The 22,862-nt window shown below is 35.7% G+C and overlaps 1 protein-coding gene across 2 annotated transcripts in view; it reads right to left on the bottom strand.

The window, feature by feature from the left end:
- Window positions 1-22,862, bottom strand: part of prkg1b (protein kinase cGMP-dependent 1b) — a 144,275-nt gene that overhangs the window by 18,240 nt on the left and 103,173 nt on the right. For both annotated transcript variants that reach the window (XM_088917041.1, XM_088917040.1), the window contains exons 8-9: window positions 9,252-9,317; window positions 4,798-4,872 (exon numbers count right to left, since the gene is read on the bottom strand). In XM_088917041.1, the coding sequence (XP_088773167.1) occupies window positions 4,798-4,872; window positions 9,252-9,317 (141 nt within the window). The remainder of the gene's footprint in view (window positions 1-4,797; window positions 4,873-9,251; window positions 9,318-22,862) is intronic.

Genomic DNA, 22,862 nt, shown 5'->3' with positions numbered 1-22,862 from the left:
GATAAAAATAGGCTCAAATAGCAGTATCTTGAAAAAATAATTTAACTAAATGCTGTAAATGGTACCAGCATTCTGAATGGGAAAAAATACATTCAAATGAAAATAAACGTACACTCCATACCACTGAAAACAGGGAAAAAAGTCAATTTATTATTTGATATATGTTCAGACTACAGCCTGGAAGTACCTAAAATTCTAAAGTGAAAAGGTGTAAAAGTTTCATTCACATAGCGACTGTCTTCACATAAAATTATAAAATTAACAAATATAAAAATACAAAATTAACAACTTAATAAAAAATGAGAAAAAGACAATGTAACCTCTACTTGGCTTTTAATATGAATTGCACATTTTACATGAACTGGTTATAAATAGTTATTTGCATTGTTTTTTAGGCTGATTTCTATTTTTTATTTGAGGTATAATGTAATTTCTAACAGCCTAAAGTAAAAATGGGGTAACTTCAAATCTTAAAAAATTAACAGACGAGGATCTAATTGTCTGCCACCAGGGGGCAAACTTGTACAGCTTTTGAAGATGAAGTACCCAGTATCTATTCATATGGCACTGTTAATTATAGTGCTAAAGCTTTCAAATAATACACTGCGTAAAACTTAAGACATCAATGCCAAAGTTGCATTAAGACTTATTTATATCAAATAAATATACACATCAAATAAATATGGAGGATTTCATTTGCTATCTTCACCTTTCAGCAAAATGATTGATTTTGGTCTGTGGCATCACGTCTACTAGCTGGAACAAAAGGAAGTACTTTTTAGTGTAAGAGCTTCTTTAATGGAGTAATTGCTCAATAGAAAGCTTTCAAGCTCTTCCATTGAGAGACGCAATCAATTTGGTCTGACTGACAAAGATTATTTACAGAGGAGTGTCTGAATGGGAGTATTTCACCCTAGGATTTCACAATAAAGAGTGTCAACAGAAAGGAATAAATAAACGTTTTTTATAGAAAAAATCACAAAGGAATTTAAAACTGCTCAAATCTATACTACTGTAAGCCTCGTGTGCTTGTCCTTTCTCTGTTTATGGATAGCTACCTTTTGACACCCCAACTGAAGCCTGTAAACTTAACTGCACAGTCTGGACCGGCTTACTGGACAGCAGCCTATGTCTCCCATAATGGGCTGTGAATCAGAATACTCAGCCAGTCAAAGACAGATGGCAGCAGCCTTCCATCCATTAATTTTCTAACTGCTTCATACAATGCAGGGTTGTGGGGGAGCCAGAGCCTATCCCTTTTAGCATCGGTTACAAAGCAGGATACACCACTGACAGGACACCAGTCTATCGTGTACTGTCCAGGGCGTATCCCATCTTGCACCCGCTGCTAACCGACACTCACACCAAGATCAGTTTTCCCAGAAGCCAGTTATTCTCCACAATGTCTTTGGGCTGTGGGAAATACAAAACATACAAACTCCACACAGATAGCACCCCAGGTCCGGAATTGAACCCCGGAATTGGTTAGCAATGCTAACCACTGTGCCACCTGACCAGCCTTTCTTTAGTATCCTATTTTCCTTGGTTTAGCTGAATTTAACTTTTTATTCTGCTTTGAGTTTATACAGTATATGTGCACAGACATGTTTTTTCAGTTTTTGAATTCAGAACACATGTGGGAACCTCACTGACTTTTTAGTGGCGCAAAACACAGTTTTAAATGTCCAGCGTCTGATTCTTTTAGTTGAAGTGGACCCCAGTGACTTGGTAACTGTGCACTGATGGAAGCCATCTGGACATTTATTATAAATAGGGACTTAAAATCTCAGAGGAATCACCAGAACTCAAGTATCGTGACTGTTAGCCTTGCTTGTGTTGCTGGACCCTGCTTCCTAAAATATTTTAAACACACTTGGCATTAACAACAAATTAATATAGCTAAAACCTAAGACTTCACTTTATTATGTACACAAAACAGTACTCAAAAGAACTGCACTCACAAAACATCCTATAGATACTAATACTATTAATAAGTAAATTTATATTCAATATTTATACATTGTAATAAAAGAAATAAACAAACGGGACAGTAAAAGATGGCATAATGTTGGAACATTATGTCTGTTTGATCAGTTCTCTCCTCATCACTGTAGCTGATTTGATTCCATCTTTATGATTTGAGTTGCTGTCTGAGAGACTAACTACAGATTTTAAACTATTTTCATGCTTTTAAATTACAAAAGCATAGCCTAATAAATACTTAAATGCCTTTATGACTAAGTAACGGAAATAGATATTTACTTGTATGTTTAAATAACAGGAAAAATATTTTTTATAGTAAACCAACATTTATACAGGAGGAAATGACAAATAAAAAAGCAGGAATAATATCAGGTATTTCTGCATTACTTCTATCCTGATTTATCTAGGCTAAATCACCTCATCACCTATGCCCAATTAACTTTCTCACTAATAAGATGGTTTAATGCTTTATGCCATAGTGCCATCAGAGGCACTCAAGTGTATCAGAGACAATGAATGATCAATTAAACTTTAAAACATTTATTCAATATCCAAAATTGGTATATTCTTCTAAAACCCCACCTGCATACATAGAATGTTTCGTTTCATGTTCAGTATACAAGACGTGTATACCTTGTAGAAACAACAAGGTTAATGGAAGTCAAAAAGATATACTGCACTTCTATTGGATATTCTGTAAAGTATCTTTTTTAAGTGTCCCATTTTCATGAAGGATTAAAACACACTTGCATATCCATTCTTGAAACATTAACAAGTTATAAGAAAAATTAAGTTTGTCTGTTTTAATCAAGTCATTACTATGGTTTCACTTTTATTATTCACTTTTCACAGAAAAACATTTTTATTGAAAAAGTAACAAGTGAAATGACTTTTGCACACCCTCCATATTGAAACATTATCCACTACTTCAATTTTAAATCCTATTTAATAGGACTGCTTTTTTAATGCACGCAAATAGGTTGCAAGTGACACATACTGCTTCATAACTACAAATTGCCTTGTTAAATTTGATTGCTCATTTGTTTCTTTAGTAAAGTCATCAGAGGTAATTACAGCACAGGTCAGGGAAAAGAGCAATAGTAATTAAAATGTAATGCAAGCCAATGGTGATTTGCAAACTAATTCATAAAACTCCTGAACTTTAAAAGATTAAGCTGCAGCACCCATTAAAACTATTTTAATTATACCTCTCTCAGATTCTAATTTGACTGAAAGAAAAAAGTGTTGTTTTTCTTCTGAAGGACAGCATGCAAGTAAACATGTCTCTGTGCGTTAGGAAATTCTGTTGTATTCTGTAAATTCAAATATTCACTTTACATCTACCTCATTAACCAATGCTGTTAATAACTACCAGATTAATTCATAGGGACATATGTATATACAGTACTGCACACAACTGGGAGTAATTCTAATTTGAATATGTTTATTCATGTTTGGAAAAATAGTTAAGACATTTTTGTAAATAAATGTAAAATATCACTTTTTGGCTTTTCATCTGACTTACTAGAATAAGAGAGGATACAGGAAATTTGGCTCAATGTGCTCATTTTTTTGCTTAGCAGGTTATGGAAGTAATTCTGCACAGTCCATGTCATAGTACAATGTTCAAAATGTTTAAAATTGAATCCTTTTGAAAGTTAGCTACTTAGATTTTAAATATTTCTTGTTTCTGTAGTGAGGAAAGCACTGACTGATGCCAGCCTGCACTTGATGGGCATTTTGCATATCCCAACACTCATATTCCAAAGGCAGCATCATTACAGTTCTCCAAAGCTGAGTAGATCAACCAAAACAGCAGAACACAAATGAAGATAGCTATTTTGCCTTCTGAGGAATCTGGACTTCGCTCTGAGGTCCGCACCAGTAGCCTGGCCCCAGAGGGTTTAATGGGGTGCGCCGGGTTTTAAAATACTGCCTGAGGATCAGAACTTGTAGGAAACATCTTGCGCAACTGTGTACATTAACAAAAACACATACTTTTAAGATATCTTGATATGAAGAAATATTATCACTATAAAGAAATACTGAGACTTCATAAATGCATGTGCACTTATTTTTTTAAATAAAGTCTATTTGCAGTTGTTCCCCAATAGGAACACAGTTCAGTGTAAATGCTGTTCACCTGTGATTGATTTTTATCTTTTCAAAAGACTTCCCATTCTTTGCAGCAGTCCACAGTGGATAGCCTAATGCCTGTCCGGTCATAAAACTTTCCATCTGTAGAGCATAATCTCCTTTTTGCTAACATTAAAATGTACTTTTTGAAGCCGTAAAACCACGAAGGGCTTCCAGCTGCATTTGAATCGAGAGAGTATAAAGTATTATAATGCCAGATGAGGCAGATACTGAGGGCCACTGATTTCCTAGGGGGCTTGTCACAATGAGACTTTGACAGACTGACTTCAAAGTCAGTGAACAACCCCAACCAGCCTTCTGTCTCAATTTACTCACAGCTTTGCACTCATTTCTACATTTACCACAGTTTATTTTCTCATCGACACAGATGTCTTTGGTTGGCAGAGCTATGTACCAAGAGCTATGTACTTTGTAGTCCAGTATTTAAATTACAGCCACTGATGAGATGATTCACTTCCACTGGGACAGGTTCATTTTTGAGTTTCTTAGGCATCTATCCAGATTGAGCACTATTTCGAAACCACACACTCCAAGTAACATGCTTCTTCTTAGTGTTTCTGAGCCTTCTAGATGCAAGACATGTGAGAGCCCAGTGTGCTGCAGTATAGGCAGACAGACACAATAACAGGGAATACATGGATAATAACAGTGACTTACTTTGCCTTGGCTTCAGCATCTTCATAAGCTTTGTTTGACACATCCTCTAGCCCCCCGATCAAGTGTTTAAATGAGCTGAAAAAGAGTTTTTAAAACATAAATGCCAAAAAATAATTATTACAACAGAGACCAGATAATAACAATTTGCCAGAAGCACACAGTGTTAACCGTAGACTGTATGTAACCTGTTTACCTATTAATATATGTGATCAATTGCTTGTTGAAGGACTGAAAGGGCGGATGTTTGAATTAGGAGCTCAAGTGGTAGCACTAGGGAAGCAAAATTGGCATTTAAGTGTTCTTGCGTAAGGGATGTAAAATGAGTATATAAAAAAGCAAACAGTTGTGTCTGACGATTGGAGGTTTTTGGTGCATTTGTGGTTATATTGCTTTAGCTTACAGTATAAATTTGAAATTGATTGCCTGATCCACGTTATTTCAGCAATATTCAAAAGTTTATAATGTGCCATCATTTCTCTTCTTTCCAGCTAACATTTTTATGATATAGTATTTGTAGAAGATCGCTGTATTATCACACATGTTTTACAGTTAGGAAACTAGACAGCCAATAGAATTTCCAGCATGAAAACAATCTTTTTACAAATAATGAAATGTAAAAAAGAGTACAAACCTTCTAAGAAAAAATATTTTTCGATTTTAACAGTTGGAGAAAAGAAATCATGGCAAATCTTAAGCTTCCTGCATTCTATTTATGCACATATTTTGCATTAGTACATAAATGTCCAAGACAATAGGTAAGTCTCTAATAAGAGACATCAAACACCCACAAAGCAGGAAATCAACATCAAAGCTCTCTGGACCTCAGAGGATTAACTTAAATTAGCTCAGTATTGTAAGATGTAAATCACAATAACACAGGGGCACTTCAGGCCAGGTGAAAAACTTAAAAATTGTCAAGAAAAAGGCCAACTTAACACAGGCTCTTTGGAGATTAGGTTTCCATTATGGTTGACACTGGGCACAGCCCCATCAGAGGAACATGTAAGTGTCTTCTACAACAAAACTCAGTCCAAGACTAAATTTCATTCAGCTCATTTTCATCAATCAATATGCATCTTAAGACAGTTGTCATTAGTATTGTGCATTAAACTTTAATATTATAGCTTATAAGGGAACCTCTCACAGATGTTGTTTGATGGCTAATGCTTTCTGTAATTTAATATTTCATAAGATTTTTAACTGCATAAGACCCAATATTAAATTATAAAACCTCTACAAAGATATTCTTGAATGTCCATGAATTTCAATTCTTACCATGTTTGCTTTCCGTTTTTCTTTAGATTAAGAACAATTTCACAAACGATTGGACCAAGATAGCAGAGGAGAGCTTGATATTATGCACTGCTGGCAAAACGTTATTTACTCACTCTCAGGTTTTCACTAAGGAGCTACAGTTAATTTCTTTTCTTTTCTCCTAAAACGCAAAATACTTCTGAGTACTTTCAGTCTGTTAAAAACAAATTCCTTTTTTGAGGAGAGTAATTGCCGTGCCTCTTCCTCAAAAACAGTATGGATGAAAACGATCAGCTGAGAAGGCACTGGAAACTGAAGTCTATGAAAATTTCCCTTTGTGATACACAGATGCGATATTTTATGGCACGATACAACAAAATATATCTATTTTACTCTTTCATGGAAGCTTCTTCATTTTTGAGAGCTTGGCTGTGCATTTATTATATGTTATCGTGCAATTCTCTGCCATCTGTTGCATACCAAAGCAAAGTACATCAGAGGCTAAGAGGGGTATGATTACCATAACATGGTTCAATAAGGGCAGGTCAATGTGCTCATTTAAATGTTCCATCACACAAGTCCTTTAGAGAGCCCCATTTTCCAAAACGAATTCAAATTTTCCCTGAGGCTGCTATGATACCATCATCATCCTTGAGCTCTCTGGAATATGCTGATGGATAGTATTTTAACATTTCTTTGCTGAATAAAATTTGAATGTGGAACTGTATTTATTGTTCACCACCAATAAATTCTTTTGAATAAATAAATTCCACCCTTTCAATTATATTTTTAAGGCTTCACAAAAATGGTTATTTAGTAAAAAACTGTCACTCCCCATCACTTGTTATTTTAAAAAAATGCAAATATCCCTTGCTTAGTAAATACAAAATGTGCAAATGCAGCTTAAGAGATGAGGTAAACCGCATTGCATTCTCATGTATCATAAGTGGGCAGAACATAATTTATGGTTTAATCAAAAATTACTTAATATTTATTTATACTTATTATAAATAATACACCTTCGGATCAAATATACCAATATATTGCACAAAATATTATACACTGTGTAACAAACATACTGATGGCTTGCAAGATATTTATGACAATATTAAAAAAGAAAACCTGAACAAATATTGTGTGAAAGCAATTTAATGGAAACCTGTTGTATAATATAGAACATAAAGCTGCATAATCTAGACCTTTAACATTCAGTTCTTAGCATCATTAATACAAGTAAACCAAATGCTACTTCACTGTGACGATTTCAGCTTGAAAATAAAATTTCAGTTTGTTGATTGGAAATTTTCCACAGTATTACTGTTTTCTGTTAAGATTAAGTACATGATAAGCTGAGTCCAAGAAAAAGAGCAGATATTAGTGGTTATTTGTCAGGCCAGCAGCATGGAATTATGGTTAGGACTCTGGACTGGAGGGTCATAGGTTCAAATCCTAGATTGCATGCTGCTGTTGTACGATTAAACAAAGTATTTCATTCATATTTCTCTAGTAAATACCCAGCTGAAGGAATGTGTATTCCCCCAGTGATCGTTGACATTATGATTTGTTCTCAATTGAATTAAATATAAAGATGAAAAAGTTCAGGTGGGTAGGTGCATCAGCATGCGTAGGCCGCAAAGGAACAAGTGATAGGTTTGTGAGGAAGAAGTGTGTCACACCTGAAGAAGGCTCCGCAGCCGAAACTTTGTGTTTTCTTTCTTCTCTTTTCAGCATGGAATAAACCTATTACTTGGTCCTTTGCAGATTAAAAAGTTGTTTTGTGTATTGTGGTTAGAGCTTTCATCGTTCAGGCCAGAAGGTTAGGAATACCTCGAAATTATAGCTCTTCCCCAAATGAACATATTCAAAAGATCAGGTGACTTTGAATACACAATTGTGACAGTGAGGTTTTCTGATGTTTCCAACATGTAACCTTCCCAAATTGGAACCAAGTCTCAGCCTTGGAGATGGGCGATGCCTTCTTATTTATAGAAGCTGATATGGATAGGGTGATGGGAACTGAGAGCTTTGTCTCAATCTTTAAACCTTAAATACAGCGGGCTACAAATAAACCTGGCCCCTCAGAAAACCTGTGTTTTAAAAAAAAAATCTTCCCTGCCTGGTGATGAAAGTTTGATATCTTTTGTCCTCAACTAAAAACACTAAGCAATAAACTAACCTTCATTGTCTGATATGGAGCATGTTTTGTTGACGTGTCTCCACAGCTCCCAATCCATCTGTATTACTGTTCAGCACTCCTGAATCATGTTCCAGTGGCATAGCAGTACCAGGAAATCTACATGAACCTGATAATTATCTGCCGGTCTAGCATCCGAACAGTGATCAGCGGCCAAAATAAGTAAATCTTAATGAGCTGAGCTGTAAACCTTTCATCCAGGCTTGGTAATGAAATTAGTGGTTGATTTCCTGCATTGGCATCAGGTCCTTTCAGTATTTGTCTGCACAGAAACTCCCTTTGTAGCCCAGTCTTATGGCCATGGAGCTCTGTGGTAGATGGCACTGTGTCAACCACACATTTAGCCACACATTTCAACAGTGTGCAGCTGATTCACAAGGGAAGCATGCTACACCGTGAAACAAGTGTAGTGTTAATTACACGCTGTAGAGCCTACTTCAGGTCTTGAAAACACTTTGTTCTTTCTTGTACAACATATACTTGTTCCTCTGCTGCCTTCAGGCTGACAGAGCTCTTCTGTTGAACCTCTTCATGCTATCCCACGAGGCTCAAAATCATCAATGCCAGTATGTGGAAGCCACTTTTAATGGAGTTGTGTCGTTACTTACTTTACCGTTTTTTTTTTCTATTAAAACCATATGGGTTTGAGGCTCCTTAGTGTGAAATGGAGGAAAAGAAAATTTGATAATGACCTTTTAAGGCTAAATTCATGTCTTGGAATACAAGGCAACAATAACAACCAAAAGATTTTAAAACAAAACACCTCCAACTGAGAAATGTGTGATTCAGCCATAATTGTACAATTGTCAGTCAACTGAGACCCCACACATTGAAACTGAACTTTCAGCAAACACAGGGAAAGCATTCAAGATGAAGGATTGTCAAAGCATGATTTGACCAATTAACAGATTATTGTTCACAATTGCACAATCAAAACAAAGCAAAACGAAAAAGGTAAAATTAACACACATCTACAGACATATAAAATGTATTTAGGATTACTTACTCTCTGTCTATAACCAAACAGGTCACAGCTTCAGCAGCAATGACATTGGCTGTCCTTATATCTTCTCTGTGAAAAAGACAAAAAATGCATCAGTGCCACAGTCCACTGAGTGGTGTTTTCATCTTTTCACTGGTGCACCTACTGTATCTTTTCTGTCGTTGCTGGGTCTACCAGGAGAAAACAAAATCCAAACAAATGCATCCATAAAATAGAGTTAAGGACTTGTCTAGACGGTTGAGAAGAAGCAGCTTGTTCTTCCATTGGGGAAAACTGGTTTAAAATCCCATCTGTTTAACCACAGGAGAAAATTTCATCAATGTTTTCAGAAATTTACAAACCTGTTATTTTATTGGAATTCTTTGAGTGATTTCGACATTGGAATGTTTTCATAAAAAAAAACCTCAGACCATTAAGACAAGAGATGTCGGATGTTTGTTACCCTTTTGCCTTGAGTACAAAACGCTCTGTCTTTATTCTGATGATGATAACATTTTTTGATGAAAGACATTAATTTACCACAATGACACTGCCAGACTCTACTCGTAAGCAACACTGGTTTCTTTTCTTGTTTCAGAAAGAAAAAATAACTCTTAAATATTATTCATACATTCACATTATTTATAAATAAAGAATAACTATCTTAGAGAAAGATACGAAAGCACGGAAAGATATGAAAGCATAATAAACTTTGTTGACAAATCATGTGAGAATCATTTAAACAAAACTTACAATACAAAAGCAAAACAGAACACAGTGAATAAAACAGCACTGATATTAATACTACATACAGAATGAACCACCAACATGCTTTGACTAGAACATATTCTTTTAAGTTGCAGATTTAAACTTCTGTTTAAAAATTTCAAGAAGTGCTGCTTTTAAAAATTCCAACTCAGCAAAATAGCTATTTCAACATACTGAATCAAAACTGAAATTTATGCTATCGCATAAACTTCATTTATTCTGTGATGCAGGTGGCTGAGTGCCTGACTTAATTTTTTTATCTTCCAGGACCACAAAAAAAGTTTGATTTACAAGCATTACTCTGTATAGTTTTCATTTTCAGCCTCAGAATTGTCTTCAGTACATGCTGAGGAGGAATCATCCCAGTCAGACGTGTCTGTATCACATTCTGTGCAATCCATAATGAATTCAGGTCCATTTGATGGGACTTAAGCACACTCTAACACTCGGAGCGCAGCCACGTAGTCTTATACTTGGACTAACACTGGAATTACTCCCCGGTCTCTGACAGCTTTGGATTCTCCACATCCTCAAAGGTCACAGCTGCTGCTGGAAGCTTCAATTCGATAGTGTTGCAAAGTACGAGAGAAGCAGAATCCAGCAGTCACAAGGGAGCACAGTGAAGCAAGAGATTAAATGTTCACATCAGTGACACTCCATCCAAAAAGGTATGGGGCATTTAGTGTACCAGAACCTGTTCCCAGTTCCTTATCCTTGTACATGTCAACACATTTGAAAAACAATTGCTTTGCGAAGAGAGACACATAAGACGAACACCAGCCAGGTTTTACCTTGAGCTTCTGCACACTCTGTTGTGACCATTACTATTTATTTTTGACTGCTACAAAACAGACCTTTTCCCTGCTCATGCCTTTAAATACTAAAATGCTTCCCTTTATTCAATGCACAACCTATTTACCACATACTGATATCTGCAATGTCCTGAAAGAGACTACTTCTTGCCACTTATACTTCATTATAGTTTCATAAAAGGCAATTTTTAGAGTACATCACCCTATTAATGATATTATTCCAGGACGTTCGATTCATATGTAAAGTAGTTTCCCATTTATGGATAAAAGCATGAAAAACTGAATCTAATGCAACAAGTTACTTAGGACATCAAAGGTTATTAATGTACCATTTCCTTTCCATGCTTTTCTTGGATGCATTCTGCTTTACAGATAGTCTGATGTCTGTTGCTTTAATGTGAGAAATAACGTCATATTTCACTTACTCCTAAATGACTGCGTGCCTGCTGTTCATCAATGGATTCCTCTTTGACTGAGTTTCCGTTAATTTGGCAGAGGATTTCCACAGGTACGCATTGCTTGACACTTAATAGAAGAGCTTACGGTTCACAACAGATGAGATTTCCACAACTGCATTTTAATTTATTTGGCTAAATCTATAGTATTTTCCATTTTTAAAGTTACAGTACAGCCTGTTTATAAGACTAATCTGGTAGATTATTCTTTGAGTTTTAAAACGAATGTTTTGGCTGTGGAGTGATGTGTTAAGTATATCTTGAAAGAAAAAAAAAGATGTTACTGAATTCAACACCCTGGCTTCTTTCAAGAAACGGCTGGATGAGATCCTTGGATCAATGAACTAATCAACAAAGAAATGAGCTGAATGGCCTCGTCTCACTTGTAACCTTTCTTAAGAAAGCTTTTGTCTTATCTGGATCCTTTGGTTGCTGGTAACTATCAGCTTCAACAACATGGCTGGGCAGCCTGTCTTAGACCTCCACAACTCTTTGTGTAATGAGTTGGTGCCAGGTTTTCACTTGTTTCTTCTGGTTCATGTTTCATTGCTGATTCAGAAATCTATTGAGTTGACATTCTGCCAATGCCTTTGAGGACTGTGAACACTTGAACACACTAATTAGCCAGGTCCCTTTAGGAATAAAGAGAGAGTGCCATAAAGAGACAGGACTCATACACCAGGGGGTAAATGGCAAAGGTGGTACATCAGTGCAAATCCTAAATGTTAAATCTTGAAAGAGGCAGTGTGTATTACCGTAAAATACGCGAACTGCCTTAAAAAGACACTAGCATAAGGGTCCAATTGACAGGACACAAATTTCAGAGATTAAATTAAAACAAAAAACATAACAGGTTATGAAGCGGAGCAAGGCAGTTTATCTCCCTTTTTATTTTGGGTATTAACATGTGTTTCATACCATATTGGTCCCAGGTTCCCTTCCAAAATATTGTTGACCTCATAATGTTCCCTCTTGAAAAATAGCTTTTTATTATATTATTCCAGTGGCTATTTTAGAGAAAAAGGTTTCTTTGATTAGTGAATAATAGTACAAGGATTGAAGATAATCCTTGGTCATTCTTGCCGTCATTCTTGGAGGTCATTCTTGCTGTCTGCCATAAGACTGTACAACGCATCCACCTTGCGTCTTGGCAGAGGCAACATCGACAGTGACCTGTTTCGGGACTAAACGCATCTACACATCTACTGCTACATCTGTTCTCTTTCTTTTTCCCGTTTACAACCACTTTTTGTGCAATATATGCCAGGGACCTGTGCAATACATTTATATTTATATCTATAGTTACATCTATATTTATATTCATATGTGTGATACGATTTTCTGTGTACTGTTCTGTTCTAGTTTGTTCTTGTGTGTCGGACTGTGAGTAACTCTTGTATTGTATTGTATGTATTGTACTATTATTATATAATTCGTTACACTGTGGCTGTGTTGTGTGTGTTAAGCTGCTGTTGCACTGCAATTTCCCTCACGGGATCAATAAAGTATCTATCTATAAAATATAAAAATATTTCAGACGAGCTCTTAGCTAAAGATCTTGACACTCCATATTGCACAAATCCTACTAAATTATCCACCTGTTACAAGAAAAAAATGATCAATACTTTTTTTATATAAAATAAAATAATACATTTGAATAAGAAAACTTGTATTTTAAAATGCTGTAATGGAAGATAAATGGAAAACTATACCAAACCTAACTGTAAAAGAATTATTGCATCTGCTGAATAAGCTTGTATTATAAATAGTACTAGTGTAAGTATAGAAGGTGATTCATGTAGTTAAGGGACTTGGGTTCATTTATTTGTCGTGTTGTTAAGGAGAGACCAGCCCCCTTCACCTGTTCTACACTTGTCTTGCATACAAATGCTAACAGTCTCTTTGTCCCTCTTTAGAGACATTTTGTATTCCTTTCTTTGTAGTGACCTCAAAGTGCTAAGTACTGAGTAAATGTTTGGAGTGAAAAATGCATTATCAAACAAAAAAGCTTAAGAGTAATACAATGTAAAGAGAAATAATGATTTGGCTGTGTCCAAACTATTTAACTCACATTTGTAGGGAAACTTCTACATGTGTACTTGTTTACCTAGATAAACAATCTTGGATAGATCCAACAGCTGTAAACCTTAAGTAATTCCTCTAGAGATGTGCCAAGACAGCAGACCATGGCTTTCAGACAGACTATTAATATAATTTTATTTGTCAGTTCTATCTCATAGCTACAGGAGCCTGTTTGAAATAGATGCTGCATGTTTCAGTGTACTGACACAGTACACTGAAACAGTGTATTGTTTACCACAGTGTACAGTCCTGCATCTGTATCTCAATTCTGACACAGAAAGGAAGACACTGCAGAACACAACATTTGTTTTCGAGATTTTGCACTAGTCAAAAAAAGACTAAAATGCCCAGTATTGCTCACAATCTTGATAACTCACAGCATTCTTATCAAATTTTGAGAACTGTAAATACTCTCTGTACTCATTATACACACAACCTTGACCTCAATTTTCATTGATGATGTGTTACATTGTAACAGCATGAAAAGAACTAGCTCCCCATGACAGAAGAAGTGAGAGAGACAAAGGCCCTCAGATGATTAGACTGTGTGAAACTCCACATAGTTTCTCAGTTTAGAATTGATAAGCATTACACTCTCATAACCTCCAAACTACATTTCCAACAGGTACATACTACCAGCATGTTACATGAACTAAATTTGTGTGTAAAATTAAAGTATAACATTAGAATATTCCCTGTTACTGTGATAAAATATTAAATGTCAAGTCAAAATTATGTTACGATCATCAAAAATGTAAGTTTAATGTTGAAAATCACAATGTTGAAAAAACTGGGTGAAGGAATTTATTTTCCTTCACCATCTGGAATTGTTTTTTGTTATTCCTAGAAGAAAAACATGGATGGGGAGAGATTCCCTGTGCTGTATGACAAATACACTCAAGACAGTAACTTTCCAGAACATTTCTCCTGCTTCACTGGAACATATGGAAGGCAAACCACAAACTTAAGAAACAAGGCCTTTCACTGTAATATGGAGCGTTAAGATCTCAGCTAGGGTATCAAAGCACTATTTGTACTCTCATAAGTAAACCTGAAACTTTGTTTCAGGATCTCTGTGCCTGCTTTAAACCTTTTGATATATACCTGCACACAGTGCTAATTATTTATCAATTTTCAAAATAAACTAATTTGATCTATATTTAATAGTTCATAAAATTAGAATGGTTGAAAATTACAGGATTAAAAGATATCAACAAGTTGCAAGGTGAGGTTGCCTACCGAAAAGAAAAAATGCATTGAGCTATTATTATGGTTTTTATATCAAAATGTAACATGAATCGTTTCAAAAAAGAACATTATAACTTTTTTACAGCAAATCACTTACTGTCTCTATTTATAAAATATACAATTTTGTAACAACAGAATTGCTACAGATTTTCAGTCACTTGCTTACCCTTATTCTTAGTTAAAAGAAGTATGAATGGCACTTAGTGAGTAGCTGGTATGCATTAACCCCAGGGGGAATACTCTCAATTATCTGGTATATTGCTCTTTTTTCACAGTTCTGTATTTCATGGTTTTCAAACTGCTCACTACCATCCCTCAAGGCAGGGGTCAAAGAACACTTCCCATCACATTAAGATTTTGTTTCTCACAGTACGCAAAGAGTATAAAAGCATCTATCATTGATCCTGGAGGAATTCTGTGGCACCCTGATCTTGTCTTTAGTGAAGGATTTTTAGCAAGCTTAGTATAATGAAAATGCTCAATACGGCTGTAATGCTCTGAGTACATCAATGGCCAGTGCAAGATGGTCCTGTTACTGAAAGCAGTCATTTCACTTATAACCATTAGCAATAAACCAGCATTGTTTATGACAGCAAAGATACATGCTTTTAATAATTGATTATTCTTTAGCTTTACTGAATCGTGTGTGTCTCTCACTCTTTGTCATCTTTAGGATCAATTAGATTAAATAGTGCAACATTTCAACCTAAAAAATTCAAAGGCAGAGCTGTCCCCTTCACAAGCTTAATTAGCCTGAATGTGATCTGGCAAATCAACTGCAAAGTTTATCTGGTGAAAATTACTTGTCCACAAATCAATCAGGTAACAAATCTTGAGATATCCCCCAATCCCCTCCCCCTAAATACTTCACGATTTTTAACTGCTTACCGAAGAAAAGCATATTGATTTGTAAATCTTGTTAAACATCAAAGACACTGACTTGAGAGAACAAAACACCGTTAGTAAAGAAGCAATTGATTTGCTAAACATGCTAATAAGCTGAATTTTCTTCTAATTAAAACAGAGGTGCGAGATCAAAAGCCGTTTGATCAAAAAAGCTTTTTTCTAAGAAAAAGCCTGCTATATATTTAAACACATCTTCAGTGAGTACTTCGGCACCTATCAAAGATATTTACTTCAGGGTGTAATTTACTGCTCCTGTGACACAAGAAAAAAAATCATATGAATCTTATAAAAAAAACTATTTATGAAAGAAACAAAGATATTACATTGGTTTTCTGGGTCTTTTTTATACCACCAAAAACATCTGTTGCTTTTAAAGCAGACCATAAAGGCAATAAAATGTTATTTGGAAGTCTTACCACATATGGGCCAATGATCTTAATTTAAACCACTGCCAGAAGCTGAGAAAAGTATCAGTAGATCTGCTGACATTCCAAGGTGAAAACAGGCAACAGGCTTCTCCCTCTTATCACAAATGTGAAATCAAAAGTGATGTAATTCCACTGGTGTTTCTGAACAGACACATTTGAATGTATAAGTCAGATTTTATAAGTTGCTAACTGAGAATTGAGCTGCAATAAGGTGTGCATCTGTGACCTTACTGTACATCTGTAGTTTGCAAGGACAAAGACAAGAATCTAAGAATGTAAGAGCAGCAAAATGTATATTCTGTAAATACAACCTGAAGGCAATTGATATCATAATTAATTATCAGTACAGTATTAATACATGGACACCATGTGATTGGATATTAATACAATCACAGTACATAAATATTGACTCCTTTAATTTGTCTCTTTATGAGGCATATTTCTAAGCAGAACTATTCCATACAATGAAATATATGCTATGTAACAGAATTATAATTTCTCCTACGTATGGACACTAATACAGATACTTCATTATTGCTGGTAAAGTAACCAGCACTCAATGCTGAACTAACACTGTGACCAGATAAGAGACTATTAACACTTACAAGTATGATTTAAAAATGGAATCTTCTTTAAGTAGCAAACTTTATCACTTTAAAAAAGTAAAGGTAGACTTCACGTTACTCTTGAGTCTACAAGGTGAATGGCTGACCATCTGGTATTCAACACAGTCCAAGCAGCACTGATGGGTCTACATGTTGAGGTTAGAGTGGAACAGTGAACACTGGTGACCTCAATCACCAGTATAGCTGGTGCTCACATTGGGTGAGCATGGCTAGTACTCTATCACTCCACCCACCTTCAACACAAATTACAATTAAGCATTCTAAACAATATGGAATCTGCACCCAAGGGGAAGCTATTGGAAACCAAATAAGGTCAATTCTAAAAAAAATCATTCTCCATTGAAACCGTCTTCAACCTTATTAATTAAGCAATAATTGTTGTGCATGCTGTAATAACTAAAAAAAAAACATTAATTAATAAATGATGTACATATGCTGTAAATAGAATCAGAATGGATGCTGACACTACAGTGTTAAAAAGCCTGATTTTCATTGATGCATTTTAAACATGGCTAATAGATTTTGATGACTACAAAGAAAAACTAAACGTATTTTATAATCCATTCACTTTCACACACTTTTTAACAAACAACTTTTAACACAGTTCAACACCTGAAGGAAATGGAAAATCCAAACATTGGTCCTACAACCACTGGTCAATTACAGGTATGTAGATCCCTGTAAGTGTCCAACCTATGAGAAGGAAACTTCATTACTGAAAATCGAATTAGCACTACAATTAATCTAATTGTTTATGATTATTCAGATGTATATTTTCTTTGGATTCACCAGCATTTCTGAATGAATAAGATACTGCACAGTAATCTTAAAAGTAAGTGACATGAACCAACATTCCCCAAAAATTCAGATTTTTATGATTTTGTATTGCTGACTGCCGTTACAACACAATGTGTCTGTCCCTTAATGAACCTTATATCATTTGACAAGTTCACCAGTGCTTAATAAAAACATCCTTAGCAGCCTTTTGTTTTCTTTTGGTCTAATTTTAACTTTCAAATATATTTTGAAGTATTAATATATGAGTATTTGAATGTTCCTAGGAAAAATATAACCAAAGGCAACGTATTTAATTTTGAAACCAATGGAAGATTTTAATTGCTGCTTTTTTATCTTAATTTCTTTCTCACTGTACAGTAGAATACTAAATTGTAACAATAGAGCATCAGAGAATTAAGATGAAAGGTTTCTGTCCACAGTGCCGTACCTTCTACACAACATACAAACGTCATTTGGGCTTATCACAGCCAATACAGACCATCATTTCTTGGATACAGATATTATTGCCTCTGGAGGCAATGGGCTACATCATGCCTTACCTTCTCATTTCTTACATTTAGAAAATAACTCTGAATTAGCTCTAGTTTTTACTTTCAAAACACTGTTACACATCTATGCACACATTTACATAATTTATATTAACAAAGGCATCTGACAAGATGATACCTAAATATAAATATTTATTACACAATGAATAGCAAGCACTTTTCTTTAGTTTTGTGTAGACAGACATGTAAATGAAACACCACATTAATGCACTGCAATCATAAAGTTATTAGTAAGAGCATAAACTTCTAATCAGCATAATGGATTTAGGCTAAAAACTTTCAAATTGATTTACATTAGGATTGCTGTTAATTATACTGCAGATATAACCCAAGCCCAGTGCATAAATATTTAAACCATATTACCAACTTTATTAATTAGCTTATTTCTCATGCTTTAACACTATGTGCAACTGCCAGTCTCAGATAACATATACAGTACATATTTGTAATCTGATCTATGGGCAGACACCAAGTGGCAGTTAGCTCAGCAGGTGGTAGAAATCTGGATGAGAATCTCTTCAAATTTTAGCTACTCTTCTCAGACAGTTTGCTAACTAAGAAGGTTAAGACAGTTTAGAAAAAAAGTTACCGGATTATAAATTGTGTAATCTTTATGGATAAACGTACTGTCTGTTCTTAGTTGAAAAAGTACTTCCCTGTAGTTCCAAGAGGTGTCCTCTAGCTCATGTTTTGCTTTTGATTTTGAAGACGTCTGTTCGATCGGCATTGCTTATGTCTGTGAAAATTAGGAATATTTAAATCAAGTGTACTCCTTGTCTTTTCATTTGAAAGTTAAAAGCTTCAGTTCTTTCAGTCCATCAGTTTAGGACAGGGGTCCTTAACCTTTCAGAGAGTGCAACCCTTTTTTGGGGTTAAAAATATTTCGCGAACCCCCCCACACACACAGAACGATTTAAAAATCGTCACGTTGTATAAATTATAAGCCTACTCACTTAATAATAATATTTTTTATTTATATAGCACCTTTCATACAGCTCAAAGTGCTTTTTACAAAAAAATAAAGTTAAAAAACCTTAAGCAACTTAAAATAAGCAACAACAACAAATTAAAAGAACCATGCACAAACAATACAAATAGCGCTTAAAACTATATAAGAAAAAACCAAATAAAAGCAAGAGCATAAAAATAAGTTTTGAGCTGGCATTTAAAAATATCCACAGAGCCAGCCTCTCTAATATTTTTAGGAATACTATTCCACAGTTTGGGTGCGTAGTAGCAAAAGGCTGCCTCTCCAGTCATCCTATGCTTAATTTTTGGAATAATCTTTAAAGGTCGTGCGTTTGTTCCACTGCCCTTGATGGAGTTTACAGTACAAACAGCTTCATCCATTACTTGTTTGTTTGAGTTTGGGGGGCATTTTTTAGCCACAAGGGCATGCCTATGAATCATACAATGCGTCCACAAAGCGAACGGAGCAACGGCCTGTACTTTCGTGACCAGCCCACTGTGTTTGCCACTCATAGCTCGAGCACCGTCACAGCAGATTCCCACACGCTTCTTCCAGTCGATTTCATGCTCACGTACATATGTGTCCAACCAAACGAAAAGTGGATCGCCAGTGGCACGCTCGGGAAGAGGACGACAGAACAAAAAAATCCTCATTAATTTCTCACTCTTCAACAAATCTGGCGTAAACAAGCATGTGTGCATATCCGGAGACATCAGTGGCCTCGTCAAGTTGTAAAAAATACACACTAGATTTTATCTTAGCGATCACCTGCTATTTCACGTCTCTTGCCATACGCCCAATGCGGTTAGACACGGTATCATTTGACACTGATATCACTGCTAGCTGCTCTACAGTGCTTTTCCCACACATGATTGAAAACATTTCCTTAGCGCACGCTAAGAAAAAAGTCTCACCTAACCTGTGTGGCTTCCCAGTTTTGGCAATCCGGTTAGCTATGACCAAAGACGCCTGAAGTGCCTTCCGGTTCACAGTGGTGGCTTTTTGGAGGGTAGATTGGTGGCCTCTTAGCTCCTGTAGCTTTCGTTCAAAAAATTCAACAGGTTTAGACTGCAAGGTCGAGTGTCTGGTCATCAAGTGGCGTAGCAGTTTGGAGGGCCTGAGGCTTTCCTTAGCCAACACTTCGCCACAAACCACACATGGCTATCGTGCATCCTCTCCATCACTTGTCTGTGTAAATCCGTACTTTAGGTATTTTTCGTCGGTTTTTTCTGTTTGGAGTTTTCTTCTGTGCGTTTCTCCACATTATTTTTGGCTCTCACACTTCCAGTGCCACCTATTGAAAAAATCTCCATTGCTAGGCTAATCACGACTGCCTTGCGCAAAAGAAAAAAAGTGCTACAAATATAAATACAATCGTGGCCCACCCAGTAGAAATTAATAGAGCAGGCTGGGAGTTGTAGCCGGGGGGTGGTCTGTAGGCTCGCAGAGTGACCACTAAGTCACCCTGCTAATGTAAATAGTCTTAAACGTGCAGGCCTATATAATATTAATTGTTTACCTCTGTTATTGTCCTTTGATGTGTAACTGCCCTGAACCGGCGTACATGCCCCGTTTACCGCCATAGTGTGCGTGTTACCCTTCAGTTGATTCGGTCTGTATTGCCTATTAAGTGAGTGCCCTTAGGAGTACGTCGCGACTTCCGGGTTAAGAACCCCAGGTTTAGGATATTCTTTTAATTCTGGGAAGGTACTTGGTATTTTTGGGTCTGATTCCAAGGCAATATATTGTACAGAATATTAACATGTAATATTTCAACATTAAAGTATAACAATATTTTACATGATTTGAACATAGTATCCTTTATTTTCAATTCTCCTCTGTTAGCCACAGTATGTATCCTATTTTAAATATGCTTTTTACTTTTTTTTATTTACCTGTCTTGAGAGGAAGATAATGGGTCAACACAAGTGTTTTTTTAGATAGCTTCTTCAAGATCAGTGTTTACCATTTTATAAATATATCAAATGTTTATTGCAAATCATTGCTTTTGGTACCTGCATGTAAAACTCTTCACTTGACTATACAAAATGCCACCTGCCAGATGTTTATCCAGTCTTGCTTTCTGTGTTTATGAAGATACTTTGCTCCCTGTATAACATTTGCAAACCCCCTGTTGTTAGCTATTGTAAATTTGACTAGATTACCAAATGTAACAGAATCTTGATCATTGACATCAATTAGGAAAAGCAGGGATCCAGTACATATCCAGTACCTACTACCAATTGTACTTAAGGAATGAGAGATCTTATGCAGAAGTCATTGACTCTTCCAAGAGTCACTCAAGACAGGTGAAGTACCCATGGACTGGAGAATTGCTTATAGTATGTAGTGCCAATAAATAAAAACCATAGTTCTAATAATTGTCTCCTTAGCCATACATGTAATAGAAGTAAAACTTCCATGTACTGTATGTGATAGACACTAATAGAATAATTAATAGAAGTAAGACATGTTTTTGTTCCTAAAACAATCCTGGCATTTAAGACCAAGCACTTAATTACCTGGAACTCTTTTTTTTTCACTGGAATATGTTATATTTTGTAGGAAAATAATTAGCTTGTTTCCCAGGGTTTTCAAATGTTCTCAGACTTCCCTACCAGATAGTGATCCCTGTACCTGTTTGGCTGAAGTGGATGTTCTTCTTGCAATAAGATGTTGACATTTTAATGAGTGTTTCCTGCCTTAATGCACTGTGAGCTGTGAGTTTCCAAACTGAACCATGCAGACCTTTCCAGAAGAGTTCCCCTAGCTTGGATTTATTTTTTAAACACCAACCCATTAGGTTACTAAGTCACTGCAGATGCTGTGAGAATACCATTAGTGTAGTTTTCCAGCTGATTTTAGGAGACATCACCAAGAGCCATTAGAGCTGTTCTCTATGGCTAGTCTGGCGCCTCCAGGTTGATTTAATATCACCCCTTGATTCACTGTGACATCATTTTGACACCATTTTGCTGTTCAGGGACAACTAATAACATTGCTCCTATTAATCAAATTTGCACTACAATATCAGCCAACACAATGTTTTCTTCCACTTTAATTAATTTGAAAAAAGCAAAGGAAGCTCTTTCATTGGTATATTTTTATTTGAGCAAATGCACACTACAGAATTTAGAAACTCAACCAAATTTAATTTCTGTTTAAAGTGCACATACTGTACAGCACAGTACTGTAAAACCAGCTTTCAGTCAGTGTAGAACTGTAATTCTTCTTCGGACCACAAGATGTCCTTGTAGCCTATGCACTCAGGCATACCTGGAGGATCTTTCTTTTGTGGGAAGTGTTTGATTCTTTTCTTTTAGATTTAGCCTTACAATAAAAGATAATTAGTTAATTTATATCTTTCTGATATCTATAAGAAACCTGTATACACAAACGGAAATAAATGATTTCTTCCATAAGAAGTCAAGCTATGCTATACCTAGATATACTGTATGGGAAAAATAAACAGACCCATTGCCTTTATGTGTAGAAGATGATAAATACTTCCTGAAAATAACACTGAATTCTTCAACACCTAAGAGGAAAACCAGTCTCATATCTGAAAAGCTGGGTACAATATTGTAATGCTGCTATGTCACTTTAAAAACCTATAATTTTTATCATTAAGAATATATTATAATAAATAAAGTAGAATGGAAAAAAGCAGCTTCTTATTTTTTTAGTGCCAATGGAATCTGAAGGTTACTGTCAAGGGCATAATATAAACCCCAAAGTACGCAAGCTGTTATTGTAAATGTGTACCTCCTGGGTCTTACTGCCTTACTATTTTGTGTTGTTTTTTTGTAGAATGTTTTCCACTGCCAGTGCACAATTTTACAGCGCACCTCCAGACACATGAACAATGTTTTCAGCACTTTTTGCTGATGCAACAGACTGGGAAATTCAAAAGCAAGATTTTTTATTCTCCCAAAACGTCTTAATATTTGTGAGTGTATTGCATTTTGAAAGTGTGAGAAACAAAGAAAGCTAC

Source organism: Atractosteus spatula, chromosome 5, assembly GCF_055471065.1.
Source record: "Atractosteus spatula isolate fAtrSpa1 chromosome 5, fAtrSpa1.hap1, whole genome shotgun sequence".
NCBI lineage: Eukaryota > Metazoa > Chordata > Actinopteri > Semionotiformes > Lepisosteidae > Atractosteus > Atractosteus spatula.
This window is presented reverse-complemented; position numbering and strand designations above follow the sequence as displayed.